Source organism: Martes martes (assembly GCF_963455335.1).
Source record: "Martes martes genome assembly, chromosome: 1".
Classification (NCBI taxonomy): domain Eukaryota; kingdom Metazoa; phylum Chordata; class Mammalia; order Carnivora; family Mustelidae; genus Martes; species Martes martes.
Genome location: NC_137888.1, coordinates 150,695,472 through 150,711,263, shown reverse-complemented (window position 1 = coordinate 150,711,263; position 15,792 = coordinate 150,695,472). Strand labels below are relative to the sequence as shown.

At 49.7% G+C, this 15,792-nt stretch overlaps 1 protein-coding gene across 1 annotated transcript in view; it reads left to right on the top strand.

Moving 5' to 3' along the window:
* ITGA9 (integrin subunit alpha 9) overlaps window positions 1-15,792 on the top strand; it is a gene marked incomplete at its 5' end in the record, with an annotated part of 332,275 nt that overhangs the window by 312,692 nt on the left and 3,791 nt on the right. Inside the window, one exon of the mRNA XM_080801218.1 lies at window positions 4,668-4,787. Coding sequence (XP_080657344.1) covers window positions 4,668-4,787 — 120 coding nt within the window. The remainder of the gene's footprint in view (window positions 1-4,667; window positions 4,788-15,792) is intronic.

Below are 15,792 nucleotides of genomic sequence, written 5' to 3'. Positions count from 1 at the left end.
AGTTGATTGTAGAAGACTGATCAGTTATAAATGCCTTTTGCCAGTAAAGGTGAAAATGACTTCTCTCTCCGGCAGAAAATAAAATCCCAAAGGTTGTAGCACAGCACCCTGTGGGCTACTACCCAGTTTTGCATCTGATTTTCACCATCCTTCTTTGAACTAGTTTCACCATCCCATTGATCCCCCCTTCATAATGAATTAAATACATCTTTAATGGGTGTTCACTCCGTATTTGTGGGAGAGGCATGTCTTCCGCTTGTTGAAAATTGTGCTTTGACAGCCCGATTTATTATCATCCTTTTGAATAGCTCTATGGAAGTCCACGTTGTGATTAACCATAATTATCTACTGACTTACCTCTTGCCCTGTTGTTGGGCATTGGGGAAATCTCTATTCTGCGTGAGGATAAATAATTGTGCAGTGAACATCTTTGGAGGCAAAACTTTTTCTGTATTTTATATTTCTTTGCCTTTGAGTAAATTTTCAAGTACGGAATTAATGGACCAAGGGGTATGTGCATTTTTTTTTTAAGATTTTATTTATTTATTTGACAGAGATCACAAGTAGGCAGAGAGGCAAGCAGAGAGAGAGGAAGGGAAGCAGGCTCCCTGCTGAGCAGAGAGCCCGAAGCGGGGCTCAATCCCAGGACTCTGGGATCATGACCTGAGCCACAGGCAGAGGCTTAACCCACTGAGCCACCCAGGCGCTCCAGGTATGTACATTTTTAAGATGAGTAACATTGGAGTTTGCCAAGTGGACAAGAACTGAAGGTCATTCCAAGTGGCCTGAGCACGGGCCCCACAGGCAAGCTGACGCAGACTGGCTAGGATGTGAAAGGTTGCCCGGTGAGGGGCCGACAAGGCAGGAGGGAGACCAGACTGTAAAGAGCCGGGGACCCTGGATGGTGTATTCACATCAATAGTGTAAGCAGAGAAGCAAGAGAAGACCTGCATTTTACAAAGACACTCCTGACAGCAGGGGGTCCTCCCCAGGGCTCCCAAAATGATGCAGGGAATGCAGACCAGGAGCTGACCTGGGACAGAGACCGGGGACGGGACGGAACCAAGAAAACAGAGAGAAAAGATACATGGAAAGGTCCAGGGGGTTGACACGGGTCACTGGCTCATCAGTGGTGGAGACAAAGCCTCAGGGTCACTGCTTCTTGACTCCCCACCCTATCCCCACCGTAGTCCAGCAGCTGCACCTTCCTTTGGGGTCTTATCTGAGACGTGACTTCTTAAAACCACAGGACACTCTTGATTTTCTCCCCCAGATGGGCTTATTAGAGTCTTGACGTGCAGGGACCATCTCTGCCAAAGCACAAGACACACATCCAAGAGGAGGAACAGCATCGCTAAAAATAAGGAAAGATTAAACACACATTCCGGGGACGTGTCCGGGCATTCTTGCAGAATTTTCTAGACTAAACTGCAGTGGATACTCTTGACTGTGTCTGTATCCACAAAACCAGAGCTCCGGCGCGGCTTTGCCGGGTTGCAGATTTCGGGCAGCGAGGGGGCTGGGTCCCCAAGAAGCCTTCAGTGCTATGAGAAGGGCTGCGCTCACGGCCTGCCTCAGCACCTTCCTGTCAAGGAAGCTTTGCAGCCTTGTGTTACGTGACCAACCACCAGGCGCTTTCACAACACTGCCTGATTTTTCCCTTTAAAGCTGCCATTGCACAACGCGGGAAACTGAGAGCAGTACTTCCGTTGCCTGAAGTCGTACCTGTAGGCCACAGCACCACAAAACTCATCTGTACTAGACTCCACGAGAGATTTTGAATGTGGGAGGTGGTTCAGTCCACAGCTTTTTGGGGGCAAAAACCCAAAAGCACGCATCCGTCTTTAAAGACAGGAATCTCTAGCTGGACCAGATCGAAAGTAGTGGGCGTATGATGACAGACTTCAGACCTCCTCTCTGGGCCGCTACCTCGCACCCCCTTCAGGGCTGCTCCATGTCTGAAAACCCTCTTGGCGGCAGCCCCTAAAGGGAGAGGATGAATCAACAGATTGCGGTGGGTTCACACTGGGCAGTTCTCTACAGCAGTGAGCATAAACATGCTGGATGAGTCCCCCAGACACAGCATTGAGAGAAGGAAGCCAGACACAGGGGCCTCCTGGTGGCTCAGTCGGCGAAGCATCTGCCTTTGGCTCCGGTCATGAGCCTGGGGTCCTGGGATCGAGCCCCACGTGGCGCTCTCTGCTCCTGAGGACGCCTGCTTCTCCCTCTGCCTCTCCTCCTGCTTGTGCTCTCTCTCCCAAATAAATATATAAAATCTTAAAAAAAGAAGAAGAAGAAGAAGATGTTGACGAAGAAGAAGGAGAAGCCAGACACAGGCGTTCACACTGTGCTCTCCCAGATATACTGAGGAGAGAAGCAGGTGCAGCTATGTAGGCCCTGAGAATTCAGGCTCCTGGTTATGCTTGATGTGGGTGTTAGCAGGAAGGGGGTGCAAAGGGGGCATCTGGGGGGACTGGACATGTTCTCTTTCTTATTCTGGGTGCTGATTACACGTGCATTTAGCCTGCAGTATATAAAAATTTAGTGAGTTGTGCCTTGGGTTGTGTTCTCTTTTCTCTTTGCATCTTAGACATCAATAAATGTTGTGTTGTTTTTTTTTTTTAATTAAAGAGTAGCCAAGCATGCATAACCTTAAAAGTACCTTCCTGCCAATACTGATGGAAGAATCTCCTTCCGTTGTCAAGGATGGGCTCTCCCAGGTGTTAGACTCAGGACCCTGTGTGCATTGTCCCCTTGAATTCCCTAGGGAGGTGCTGTTTTACCTCTAGTTTGCAGATGAGAGAAATGAGGCTCAGAGAGGGAAAGTACCTTGCCCAAGGTCACACAGCCAGTGAGTATGTGCCTCAAGGTGGCCTCCTTTCCATTCCCAGAATGACTACTGTGTGTGTAGGCAGCTTTCTTTCACTTGTCCCCATGCAGGAAGGGATGGTCTCTGCTCTGCCTGGTTTTCCTGGAGTTAATGTTTTGGATTTAGGGTCTGCAGGTGTGACCGTGGCAGCTCTTCTGCATCCTGAGTGACCACCGAGCCCCTCCCACTGCACACACCTGCCCTCCTACCAGAGCTGTGGGGATGGACGCAGTGAGATCGAGATGCTCGCACTTGGCTTTCCTTATCATCAGGGCACAGCCAAAAAATGGTCCATTTAACCAAGGGCTAATCTGTAAGAAGAGCCACCGTCAGCTAGGCACTCTGTGGTGTGATGTTGACAAGCTCAGATTTGGGGGGTTGGGGTTTACTAGACCTGAGTTCAAATCCTGACTTAAGCAACACGGACCAGAGCAAAAGGCTTGTCCCCTCTGGGCCTCCATGGTCCCCATCTGTAAAGCAGGTGTTGAAGCCCTCATGGGGTGGTTGTGTGAACTGGACAAGAGATGGCAAGAAAACCGTCAAGCCTGACAGGACCATTTGGGAAGAATTTGAGAGCTGGGAGCAAGGCTCTAAAAGGAGACATAAACAGTGCTGGTCACTGTAAGTCAGTATTGGGCCTCATCACCCTGTGTGGTTTGGGGGGGATGGGGCAGGACAGCGGGCTCCCAGGGTAAGTGAGGCTTCTCGGCAAAGGCAGAGCCTCTGTGAGCCTCTGGTGTCCAGCTGGCTTTAGATGGCTTCCCCCCAAGGAGGGGTTGACCCAGCTTGGACAAAGACCTTGGGGGGGGGGGGGACCAGCCGGGCAGCCAAAGGAAACAATGACTCCTCAGCATGTGATTTTTGTCTGTTTTGCAGCAAGCTCAAGTGGACAGTGGATGGTAGGGAAGGTTACTGAACAGCGAGGACACAATGGTTACTTTGAATTCTACAAAACCAGACTCTACCATGACCATTGGGGCTAAAACAGAGCCAAAGGGTACAGTTAGTGTTAATACGTGTTGAGCAATCAGTTCTCTGGCAGGGGGGCGGGGGGCCCTGACTCATCTGCCAGCTTTCGCAGTGTAAATCCTCACACACGGCGCATTTCAGGCCACCACTGCTGTGTCACCAGATGTGGAACGAGGCAAAGAAGCACCCAGTTGACTCTTACAGGTCGATGGCTAGGTCTGGTGCACTGCTGAGTTTCCAGAAAACTTGGGGAAACTGGCCTCCCTATGGCATGGGCCAGGATTGCTTACGGCTCCCGTGAGACCCAGAGCCCAGCACTTCAGGAGGCGGGGCCTGCTGTGTGTGAAGCCACGAGACCCGAGACAGATTTTGTCCTGGCCCCGGTGGAGCGACAGTCTGTCAGGCAGTTGGCATTGACCAAATGATTGTCCTAAGCTCCCCGTGAGGTGAACACTTGGGAAGAGTACAATCTTACACGGAGGGCATGCCCACGTCCTTCGTTGCAAAACCGTAATGAAAGGGAGACTGTCATTGCCTGAATCAAGAACGGAGTGTGTCCTCTGAGACCCTTACCACATGATATTGAAGTCAGGCTTATTGTTGTGACAACCCTTTCCAGAACTGGGACTTGGATTTCAAGGGCCTTTTCCAATCCTGTCAAAAATCCATCAGCCTACAAGCAGAAAAGTGCTGAACCAAAATCCCGGCTTTGGTCACAACAGTCTGGACAGATCTGTAGTTCCCTCCAGACGTCAAACCCTGGCCGGGCTCTGTCATGCTCTGGGTACTTCTATCTGAGAATCATCCCCACTTCTGTTTTGCCTCCTAGGTGGTCTTCGAAGCCTTGCACAACCTGGAGCCTCGGGGCTATGTGGTGGGCTGGATCATCGCCATCAGTTTGCTGGTGGGAATCCTCATCTTCCTGCTGCTGGCTGTTCTGCTCTGGAAGGTGAGTGGGGTGACCACGGGGCCCTATGGAGCCCCCACGCGGGGATGCCCGGCCCTCCGCCTCACCAGAGGGGGAGCTCTTGGAAGAAGTGTCCGGTTAGAACTTCCTCCACAGTGCAGGTACAGTGGGAGGGAGGGCAGGGTCCCCTGCAGGTGCCAGTGGAATCTTGGCTCCTCTTGAGGCCCTTCACAGCCGGGGCTGGATCTTTAGAGGGACAGCAAACGTCTCAGCCCCGGTCTGTTCTTACCTTTCTTGCTGCTCCTAACAGGGCCTGACGCCACGACAGAAGCCTGGGGAGGAACAGCGGGGCTTGGGGTGGTTCACCATTTACTTTGGAAAACAGACACACACAAGCAAAGGGATTGCAGGACAATTCTTTGTTCTTTACCCATGTGGAATAGGAAAATGATTTCTGCCCCAAAGACTCAGTACATTCTCCCAACCCTTGTAGGTGAGCCAAGGGATAGATTTGCCCCGCCTCCTTCCCCAAGGAACACCTGCCCATCCTTCTTGCCTCCTGTCACTTTCTCGAAAAGGGGCATGTCCTCACCTTTTGGTTTCTTTGCCTCACACTCTCAGAGATCTGGAGCCCCTTTACTTCAGAGCCTCTCTATTCATCAGTAACAACCTCACAGTCATTATCTAACGAAGGTGCGTCTCTTCTGCTGGATAGTAGTTTTCCAGATGAGGGGAGCCTCTGGCTGCTCTTGTGTCTCCTAGAATAGCACCAGGGACCCCAGCTGGGGCTTGCTGCCGCCACAGCTCTGCTTTTCTAGGGCTCCTTCCCAGCTTCAGATGCAGGTGGAAATGGCCTCTTACATCATTATGGACAGATGCTTTAGATTCAAATAATCAGCTGCTTTGGGGTTACAAAATAATTTGTATTCGTCCATCAGACTTGTAACATGTCAGTGAGGGAAAAAAAAAATTGTGAAACACTCAGGAGTCCACATCCCAGAATAACCATGATGAGCAGCATTGTCTCTTCTTGACCTTCCTCACCACGTAAAGATGTAGCTCAAGCACTACCCTGGGACCTGCTTATGTTTGACTAGGATGTTGACTTTTCCAGTAATGTCCTCGATATATTTTGAGGTACAAGACCTCTAAAGTCAAAACTGTGGGTCTAATTTTTAATTCTGGAAAAAAAAAGCTTAATAAGTATACTTTTATCCAAGAAGTCTAGAAACAGGAAAAAGTGTTTTTATTACACGTTTTTCAGACTCACAATCGGACTCATTGCTTTGAACTTAGAGCTACATCACCTGAAAGAGTGTCTAGAGGTTTCATGGAAAATACATTGAGTACGTGACTTGAAGATAAGTTTATCTTATGTTCCCGTGCTTTTCATTCCATGTACCCTTTCTTCTCCGAATACAGTGCTGTGAGCATCATTCCATGTCGTTAAAAACCCCCTGTCTGCGCAGTCATGAGGCTGCGCAGTCTGCCCTCACTCGTCCAACGCCAGGACGCGGGAATTTAGGTGGTTCCTGGTTTCACACCTCCTTTAACGGTGCCACAGTGAATATCCTCAGAACCAAATATTTGCACAAATTCTTCATTATGTGCTTAAAACGAAACCATACAAACAGAATTGCCAAGTCAAAGGAAACGCACACTGTAAGCCTTTTATTACATGTCGCAAATTGCCTCTAAAAAGGTTATACCGATTTACCCGCCCACAAGCACTGTATTGAAAGTATCCATTTTCCTATATATTTGCCAGAAGTGGATATTACCTTTAAAAAAAAAAATCTGCCAGTTTGTCATTTGTTTAATCTGTGGGGCCAGATAGGTTGTCAGCTCCCTCACCCTCCTCCAACTCCTTCCTGCCCGGACCGCCTCTGGTCTGTGCATAGAGAACAAAGCCAGCTCAGTGCTTGGGATGTAAGAAGACAGAAGGGGCTTTGGTTGGTTGCATGGGGTGGCGGGGTGTATTTCTTCCTTCTGCCTTTGTCTGGGCTTATTGGATGAGAGGAAATCCTCCAAGGCTGGGTGTGTGAGACCAGATGGGGACATAGAGTGGGGAGTGTGGTGGCCGTGCCCCATTCCTGTTTGTGACGAGCGTGCCCTTCTCCTGACCACCGTCCTGGGCTCTGCCACCCAAGGGTGTGTCCCAACACTGTGCGCAGGCTCTTTCTTCCTTCCTACCTAGCTTTGCTTCCGCTGTGTTTATTAAAGAACGCAGTTGCAGGAGATGGCTGTCATGGGGTAGCCAGGACCCGGATGTCACCCAGCTGTATGGGATCCAAAGAGCCAAGACCCGAGTAGCAGACACCACCCTCTACCATGGGCTGGGAGAGAGAGCAGAGTCATGGCAGCAGGTGGTGACACTGACCCCAGACAAGGTCTTGCTATTACCAATGAGGTGGAAGACGATGGCCTGAAACAGTCTTAAGGACACAGTTGAATGATATGCTGTGGGCTCAAAACCACTTTGCTCAGCATCCAAAAACAATATTTCATTTCAGCTCACATCTACTGAACACTTGCTTTGAACCAAACACTGGGTAGTAGCTGGATACAATGATGATTGTGCCTCCTCCCTGCCCTTGAACACTTCCCCACGTGGCACGCAGACCTATAAACATAATAGAGGGAGATGAGTGTGCACAAGCTTTTCTGGAAGCTGGGAAGAAGGTCCTGTTAATCCCTCACCCCAAGGGGGCTGGAAAGGCCACAGAGTACCATGTGGGAGGTGAGAGCAGCGCTCTGCCGGCTGAGGGCTGTGCACTAGAACCTGGCTGTGTGCTCGCCAGGGTGAGGCCTGGGAGAGTCGCCCTCTCTGACCCTCAGTTTCCTCCTCAGTAAAACAGAGACACTCACTTCTAGCTTGAGGTATAGAAAAGACGCAGGCAGAATGCTTACTTGGCCCTGATCTTTTTTTTTTTTTTTTTTTTTAATTTTTTTATTTTAATAAACATATAATGTATTTTTATCCCCAGGGGTACAGGTCTGTGAATCGTCTGGTTTACACATTTCACAGCACTCATCATAGCACATACCCTCCCCAATGTCCATTTCCCCACCACCCTCTCCCATCCCCCTTCCCCCCCGCAACCCTCAGTCTGTTTCTTGAGATTGAGTCTTTTATGGTTTGTCTCCCTCCCAATCCCATCTTTTCATTTTTTCTTTTCCTACCTCCCCCCAAACCCCCCCACCTTGCATCTCCACTTCCTCATATCAAAGAGATCATATGATAGTTGTCTTTCTCCGATTGACTTATTTCGCTAAGCATGATACCCTCTAGTTCCATCCACGTCGTCGCAAATGGCAAGATTTCATGTCTTTTGATGGCTGCATAGTATTCCATTGTGTATATATACCACATCTTCTTTATCCATTCATCTGTTGATGGACATCTAGGCGCTTTCCACAGTTTGGCTATTGTGGACATTGCTGCTATAAACATTCGGGTGCACGTGCCCCTTCGGAGCACCACGTTTGTATCTTTAGGATATATACCCAGGAGTGCAATTGCTGGGTCGTAGGGTAGCTCTATTTTCAGTTTTTTGAGGAACCTCCACACTGTTTTCCAGAGTGGTTGCACCAGCTTGCATTCCCACCAACAGTGTAGGAGGGTTCCCCTCTCTCCGCATCCTCGCCAGCATCTGTCATTTCTTGACTTGTTAATTTTAGCCATTCTGACTGGTGTGAGGTGGTATCTCATTGTGGTTTTGATTTGTATTTCCCTGATGCCGAGTGATGTGGAGCATTTTTTCATGTGTCTGTTGGCCATCTGGATGTCTTCCTTGCAGAAATGTCTGTTCATGTCCTCTGCCCATTTCTTGACTGGATTATTTGTTCTTTGGGTATTGAGTTTGATAAGCTCTTTATAGATTTTGGATACGAGCCCTTTATCTGATATGTCGTTTGCAAATATCTTCTCCCATTCTGTCAGTTGTCTTTTGGTTTTGTTAACTGTTTCCTTTGCTGTGCAAAAGCTTTTGATCTTGATGAAATCCCAATAGTTCATTTTTGCCCTTGCTTCTGTTGCCTTTGGCGATGTTCCTAGGAAGAAGTTGCTGCGGTGGAGGTCAAAGAGGTTGCTGCCTGCATTGTCCTCAAGGATTTTGATAGATTCCTTTCGCACATTGAGGTCCTTCATCCACTTTGAGTCTATTTTCGTGTGTGGTGTAAGGAAATAGTCCAATTTCATTTTTCTGCATGTGGCTGTCCAATTTTCCCAGCACCATTTGTTGAAGAGGCTGTCTTTTTTCCATTGGATATTCTTTCCTGCTTTGTCGAAGATTAGTTGACCATAGAGTTGAGGGTCTATTTCTGGGCTCTCTATTCTGTTCCATTGGTCTATATGTCTGTTTTTGTGCCAGTACCATACTGTCTTGATGATGACAGCTTTGTAATAGAGCTTGAAGTCTGGAATTGTGATACCACCGACTTTGGCTTTCTTTTTCAATATTCCTTTGGCTATTCGAGGTCTTTTCTGGTTCCATATAAATTTTAGGATTATTTGTTCTATTTCTTTAAAAAAAATGGATGGGATTTTGATAGGGATTGCATTAAATGTGTAGATTGCTTTAGGTAAAATAGACATTTTCACAATATTTGTTCTTCCAATCCATGAGCATGGAATATTTTTCCATTTCTTTGTGTCTTCCTCAATTTCTTTCATGAGTACTTTATAGTTTTCTGAGTATAGATTCTTTGCCTCTTTGGTTAGATTTATTCCTAGGTATCTTATGGTTTTGGGTACGATTGTAAATGGGACTGACTCCTCAATTTCTCTTTCTTCTGTCTTGTTGTTAGTGTAAAGAAATGCGACTGATTTCTGTGCATTGACTTTATATCCTGACACTTTACTGAATTCCTGTATAAGTTCTAGCAGTTTTGGAGTGGAGTCTTTTGGGTTTTCCACATATAGTATCATATCATCTGCAAAGAGTGATAGTTTGACTTCTTCTTTGCCAATTTGGATGCCTTTAATTTCTTTTTGTTGTCTGATTGCTGAGGCTAGGACTTCTAGTACTATATTGAACAGCAGTGGTGATAACGGACATCCCTGCCGTGTTCCTGACCTTAGCGGAAAAGCTTTCAGTTTTTCTCCATTGAGAATGATATTTGCGGTGGGTTTTTCATAGATGGCTTTGATAATGTTGAGGTATGTACTTGGCCCTGATCTTAACACAGAGGAGCACCTGAGAGAAGTCAGAGAACAATTTGATTTGTAAATGAGATGGATATTCCCTCTGGGAGGAAGAGGAGGTGAGAAAGTGAGCATTGTTACAGAGAGGTGTGTCCCAGGCAGGCAGCAGCCTGCAGCAAGATTGTCTGCCCCTGCTGTGGCAGCACCTGCTGCCCTGGGACAGGGGAGGCATGGGGGGTCTGGAGGCAGAGTAGTGGGTGGCCAGGTCTGTTCAGGAGAGACCTGGGGACAGGAAGGGGGCTAGGGCAGTTGCCACGGGGAGCGGGGAGGGGAGCAAATGCCAGCAGGCAGGGCTTGGAGACCGGTTGGACTGAGGAGGTCCGGAGGAATGAAGGTAGCAGTCCTTCGCTGTTTTTAGCTGAGGCAATAGATGGTTTCCCTTAGCCAAAGTAAGGAAGGCAGGATTTGAAGTCATTTTGGAGAAAGAGTTGCTTGGTGTGAGGCATTCTGAGTGTGTGGTGCCTATAGGAGACTAGACTGGGCTTGGGTCACTCCCAGTCGCCCTCACCCAGCAGGGGGAAGGTCAGCAGAAGGACATCCTTGTCCCCTCACTGGTCTGCCCAGCTTTCCCTTCAGTTTCCAGGGCTGAACATACTTATCTCAGACTTCACCAAGGCCCTTTCTTTCAGTTGCAAAAACAAACAAACGAACGAAAACAGAAATCCTTTCACAGCCACTTAAGCAAGAAAGAGAATGCTAAGGATGCAAGGGTGCGCCTAGACCCCAAAGGAAACGTGTACATGCAGACTCAGAAAGCATCCGGAAACCAAGCCAGACAACCCCACTTCCCCTCACTCCCTTGGTCCCACACAGCCCCTCACCGCTGCCCCTCTGCACACCTGCATCACGTTCTCCCAGAGCAGACCTGCCTCCCCACACTTTCTTCCACCCGTCCTGAGAAGGACATCTCAGTGACTTCTAGCCCCAGTTCCAGGCTGATCAGGCACCTCTCATTCCCAGTTCTGCAAGTCTGGGGCAGAGAAGGTCCGCCACTGTGACTGGAGGCAGGGGGTTGGGCCAAGTCGCAGAAAAGGAGGAAGCTAGGTGGATACCCGAAAGGCATTCATTCACTCCGGCAAGGTTTCACGGTGGGTGGTGGAGTTGTTGCCCACGTTGTGGGCTTTGGTGTTGTACCACAGAGCCACTGCTACGTCACAAACCGCCCCCAAGTTGAGTGGCTTCCAGCAGCCATTACATTATATCTTACAAACGCATGGGTCAGAAATCCAGGAAGGGTTTAGCTGCGGGATTCTTCTGCTCCCCAAGACATTGAGTGGGGTCCCTCAGTGACGTTTACTTGGTGGCTGGTCTTGTCTGCGGGACTCACACCGCTGGCACTTGGTGAGGTTGGCTGGGAGGCCAGACTCTGCTGTGCAACCCCTCTTTCTCCATGTAGACTCAGAACCTCTCCAGGGAGGGGTCTCTCTTCTTACACGATGGCTTAGGGCCCGAGAGAGCATGGTAGAAGTTGCTGGTTCTCTTAAAGGCTGGCCCAGAATTGGCCTAACCTCATTCCACCGTCCTCTGTTGGTCAAAGCAGTCACTTGCCAACCCAGATGCGAGGCGGGGGCAGGGGTTGGAAATAGGCTCCACGTCTTAATAGGAAGAGGAGCAAAGGGTCTGTGGTCGCCTTCCATCTGCTGCCTTCATGTTGTTCAGAAAAATGGGCAGACTCTTAATCTTTTATTTTTTTAATATTAATTGTTTTTTTAAGACTTTATTTATTTATTTGACAGAGGGAGAGAAATCACAAGTATGCAGAGAGGCAGGCAGAGAGAGGAGGAGGAAGCAGGCTCCCCGCTGAGCAGAGAGCCCGACGCGGGGCTCAATTCCAGGACCCTGAGATCATGACCTGAGCCAAAGGCAGAGGCTTTAACCCACTGAGCCACCCAGGCGCCCCTCTAAATCTTTTCTTTTAAAGTCACTATTGTTTTAAAGTATTTGAAACCTCCTCCCTCTTCCATAGCATCACAGGTAAAATCGCAGCTGATCTCCTTTAGGGAAAGGGAATAAAAGTAAACCTTAGTGCAACACTCATGTCCGCACGCAGTCTTCGGGGTGGGTAATCTCTTCAGGCAAGACTGCAAAGCAGAAAGGAGGTTGGCAAAGGAAGCTTCTTCGAGAAAAACCTCTCCTTTCTTAAACGGCTAAGAATGATGACTTTAGAGGAGGTTGGAAACGGCAAGTGAAATGTAGGATTATTTTTGAAGACCTGCATATTCCTAAAACTTCACCTACAGAGCCCCTAGCCATTGTGATTCCTGTGTCTGGCACCTAAGAAGGGTGCCTTCGGTGTAGCGAATGGAGATCTGATATACTGACAGTCCAGTGTGTACAGGTCTATTGATTAGCTGGGCTAGAGGCCAGCTTGACATTTAACTTCCGTGGGAGGTCTTCACGGTTCAGGCTTGTTGCCACAGTTCATATGTACTTCCCTCCCTCCCTGTCAAGGGGAAAGCCATGAAGTGGTACCCAGCTGCCCCTGCTGACCGGGACCTGCTTCACAGGGGCCTTTGAAGCCAAGGGAGACCCTTTCAAGTCCTCTGCCTTATGGAGCCGCATCTCCTGAAGGTCTCTTGAGAGTAGTCCCTGTTCTTGCTACCTCGGTTACTTGCCATTGCCTCGAGCTGCTGAGCCAAAAATAATGGTTCCCTGGATTGTGCCACAGAGACACCGATCGTTGCGTGGTGCTGAAGACAGAACAGAGCAGGTGGCCGTGCGGATGAATTCTGTGCCATGCAGGCCCGCGGGTCAGCACACTGGGCGCCTGGAGGATGGCTAGTGCCTTCCTCTAGTAGACAGCACCGGGTCCCTACTGGGGGCCGGGCTCCGGGAAAAGGGACAGCGGTCAACCAAAGAGCCCTTACTCAGCCTGGAAGACCTCTGGGAAATGCGGCTAAGTGGCCAGCTGTGGTGGCTGAGCCAAGTACCCACACCTGGAGAGGTGAGCAGGACGTGGCCGGATGAAGGTGCTGAGCCACCATCCCCTGAGCCCTCCTTCCGGTGACCGTGGTGCTGCTAACGTGCCTGTCGTCCGCTGATTGTCTCCAGTAGGAACCCCTTACAGGTCGGCAGATTCCTCTTCCAGAGTGGGACCCCAGGCTCTCCGCCTCCCGCTCAGCCTCCCCGTCTGCCTCTGGGCAGACCCCAGGGCCTTCCCAAAGTTCCGCCCGCTGGCATCCCAGGCACCGTCAGGCTTTGGCGACAACAGGCCCTGGCTCGGGCACAAAATCCACAACCAGGGCCCCAAACTAACCAGACGCTTTTTCAAATACTGAAATGGATCCTAACCAGCTTTCCCAAAGCTGGGATGTTAGCAGACACTGGGAGCCATAATTTAAACTTTATGTGTGAGGATTACAGCAGCCTGCCAAGCCACCATGCAGGAAGAAAACTTTGAAATGTGAAACTCTTTTAAAGGAGAACAAACCAAATGAGTTCCCCTCTCCTTGCCTTTAGCTCCTGACGGAGTTTGAAGCGGCCTGGGCCCGGGCCTCATGCCTCTTCACGACAATCAGAAAAGCCCGTTTATAGAAGAAAGTGTGATTGCCCTGCAAGGCCAACAACCTTGTGTGGGACTCACATGTCAAGTCCTGCAGCCAGCCTCCGAGTCAGGTGGCAAGAGAGTGAAGATGCGGGGATGTTTCCCCTTTAGAAGAAAAAGCCTCATTTAGGGCCCCCTGATTTCTCTGAATGCCCCTCCCTCTCTCCCTCGGGCAGTTTGCCAAAACCCACGGGCCACCCCTCAGTGGTGGAGAAACATTCTATGTCCTCCCCTTCCTCATTCAACCGAGGAACCTTTCCCCTCCCACCTCTTTGCCCCTTTTGCGAGCCGAAATGCCTTGGGGCAAAGGGAGGTGCCACCACCCCGCCAGCCCTGCCCCAGGCCCTTCCCAAAAAAGCTGGAACCTCCCGGCTCTTCCCCTTCCCAAGCAGCGAGGAGGCAGGCCGTGGCAGGAAAGGGCGGCCTCGAACCCTCTGCTGGGCCTGTTCCAAGAGCCTGCTGCTTTAAAGCTGGCTTTGGGTTCGTGGTTTTTATTTGAGAGCATTTACTTCTGACCTCAAGCAGAAACACTTGAGAAAATAAATCTGTGAAATGGCTCAGAGAATGTGTAAGATTTGGCAGCCCCTCCAGGGGCCACCGGGTTATCACCTTGCCTCCAGCCGGGCTGTGAGAACCCATCCTTGCTTCTCCTCCAGAGAATGAAGACACAGATGTACGTGCACATGTGTGTACACACACGCACCAACATCCTTCACACTGTCTCAATTAAAACCATGTGCCAGAGACACTCCGTGGGGACTTGTTTATGCTCAGAAGTAAATACTGGGCTGATGTTGTACCGTTGACATCTCAAGACAGAGACATGCTGTGTAAATACTCCAGTAACTGAAGAGACCGTAAACACGAGGACGCGAGTTAGTCCAAAGAAGGAGCGTGTCCGAGGTCCTTGGAACGGCTGCCCAGGAGGCCACCCAAGGGCCAGAAAGGCGGGGGTGGGGATCGAACAGGAGGCCAGACGCCGTGAAGTTGGGCAGCTAGTCCCTCACTCACCCCGAAAGGGGCGGGGAAGGAAGAGGCTGGTGCAGACCCCAGAGGGGTCTTCCTAGGCCTCAGGCCTCCCGCAACGCCTCCCTAGTGAGGGTTCTTCAGAGGAGATCTTCTCTTCCCCTAGCTGTTTTCTGGCAGGTTTTCGATACAAGTTTACATCAGAAAGTTGTGTGAGTCTGTCAGGAGGGCTCAGGGAGCTGCAGGCTCCTGTCAGGACGCAGCAAAGACAAAAAGCCAGAAAGCACACTGCTACCCCTGTTTGCAGCTGAGCAAAGCTTGGCTTGAGTCTCTCCTCCTCTAGGGTTTCCATGAGTGTTTCCTCCACTACAGATAGAACAGTTGTAAACAGAGCCTTTTGCCCTTCAAGTGGCAAGGCAAGCCCTGGAAGGTTCCAGAAAAAGTGCAGGACAACATGGACTCCGTTGGGTTGAAACTGAGTGTGTGGCTGCTGACGGTCCAGTTTATTAAACTCCTCAATGATCATTCCCAGTGGGCTCAGCCGGCAGCAAAAACAGGTTTGCCCGGTGCGTCTCAAAGGTTTTCCTGGAAGTAACCAGGAGGACTAACGGGAGTGAGGGTGTGTGCCAGAGAGAGAGGAGGACCTGCCGCATGGGTCTTTGAGGTCTCAGTTTATCTTTATTTTCAGAATTGTATGACTCTCTATGTTTTATGATATCCGTACTTCAATATAAAAATGGAAAATTCAGTTTACCCAAAATTTCCAAAAACTCTTTGAACACAGTTGCAGTCCCAAGTTTACTTTGGGGACCAATATAAAAAGCTGTCACTGGGTTTCAGCTGAGGTCTCAGGATGCCTTCAGGCTATGGGGCACAGCCGGACAATGACCTTCCCCGTGGCGCAGGAAGGAGGTAGTTGGAGCATGAACAGTAATCAGAACCCTGGGCTCCCTCTGCCACATCTGTCCTGAGTACTGGGCAGGCCTGGTGTGACACAGTTATGGTGGGCCATTGCTCGGGAAACTCAGAGCCTGGGCTGTGGGTCCTATATCAAATGCCAGAACTCGGCTCTAAACAAAAGCACAAAGAAATGGAATTAGCTTGATCATGCAAGAAAGTGTATTAGTTTGACAGAACCCCCACTGGCCTATATGGCATCTTTGTGCAGACTACTAAACTGCACCCCTTCGTCTAGAAACTTTACTTCCCTGTGTCAGAAAAATCAGAAAACCGGCTGCTGATTTTGTTTCGTTGTGGGGGGCAGGGGTGGGGGGGAACGACAATCTACTGCCATCTGGTGGAAGATAGTTGTAATGCATTTACATGTCCAG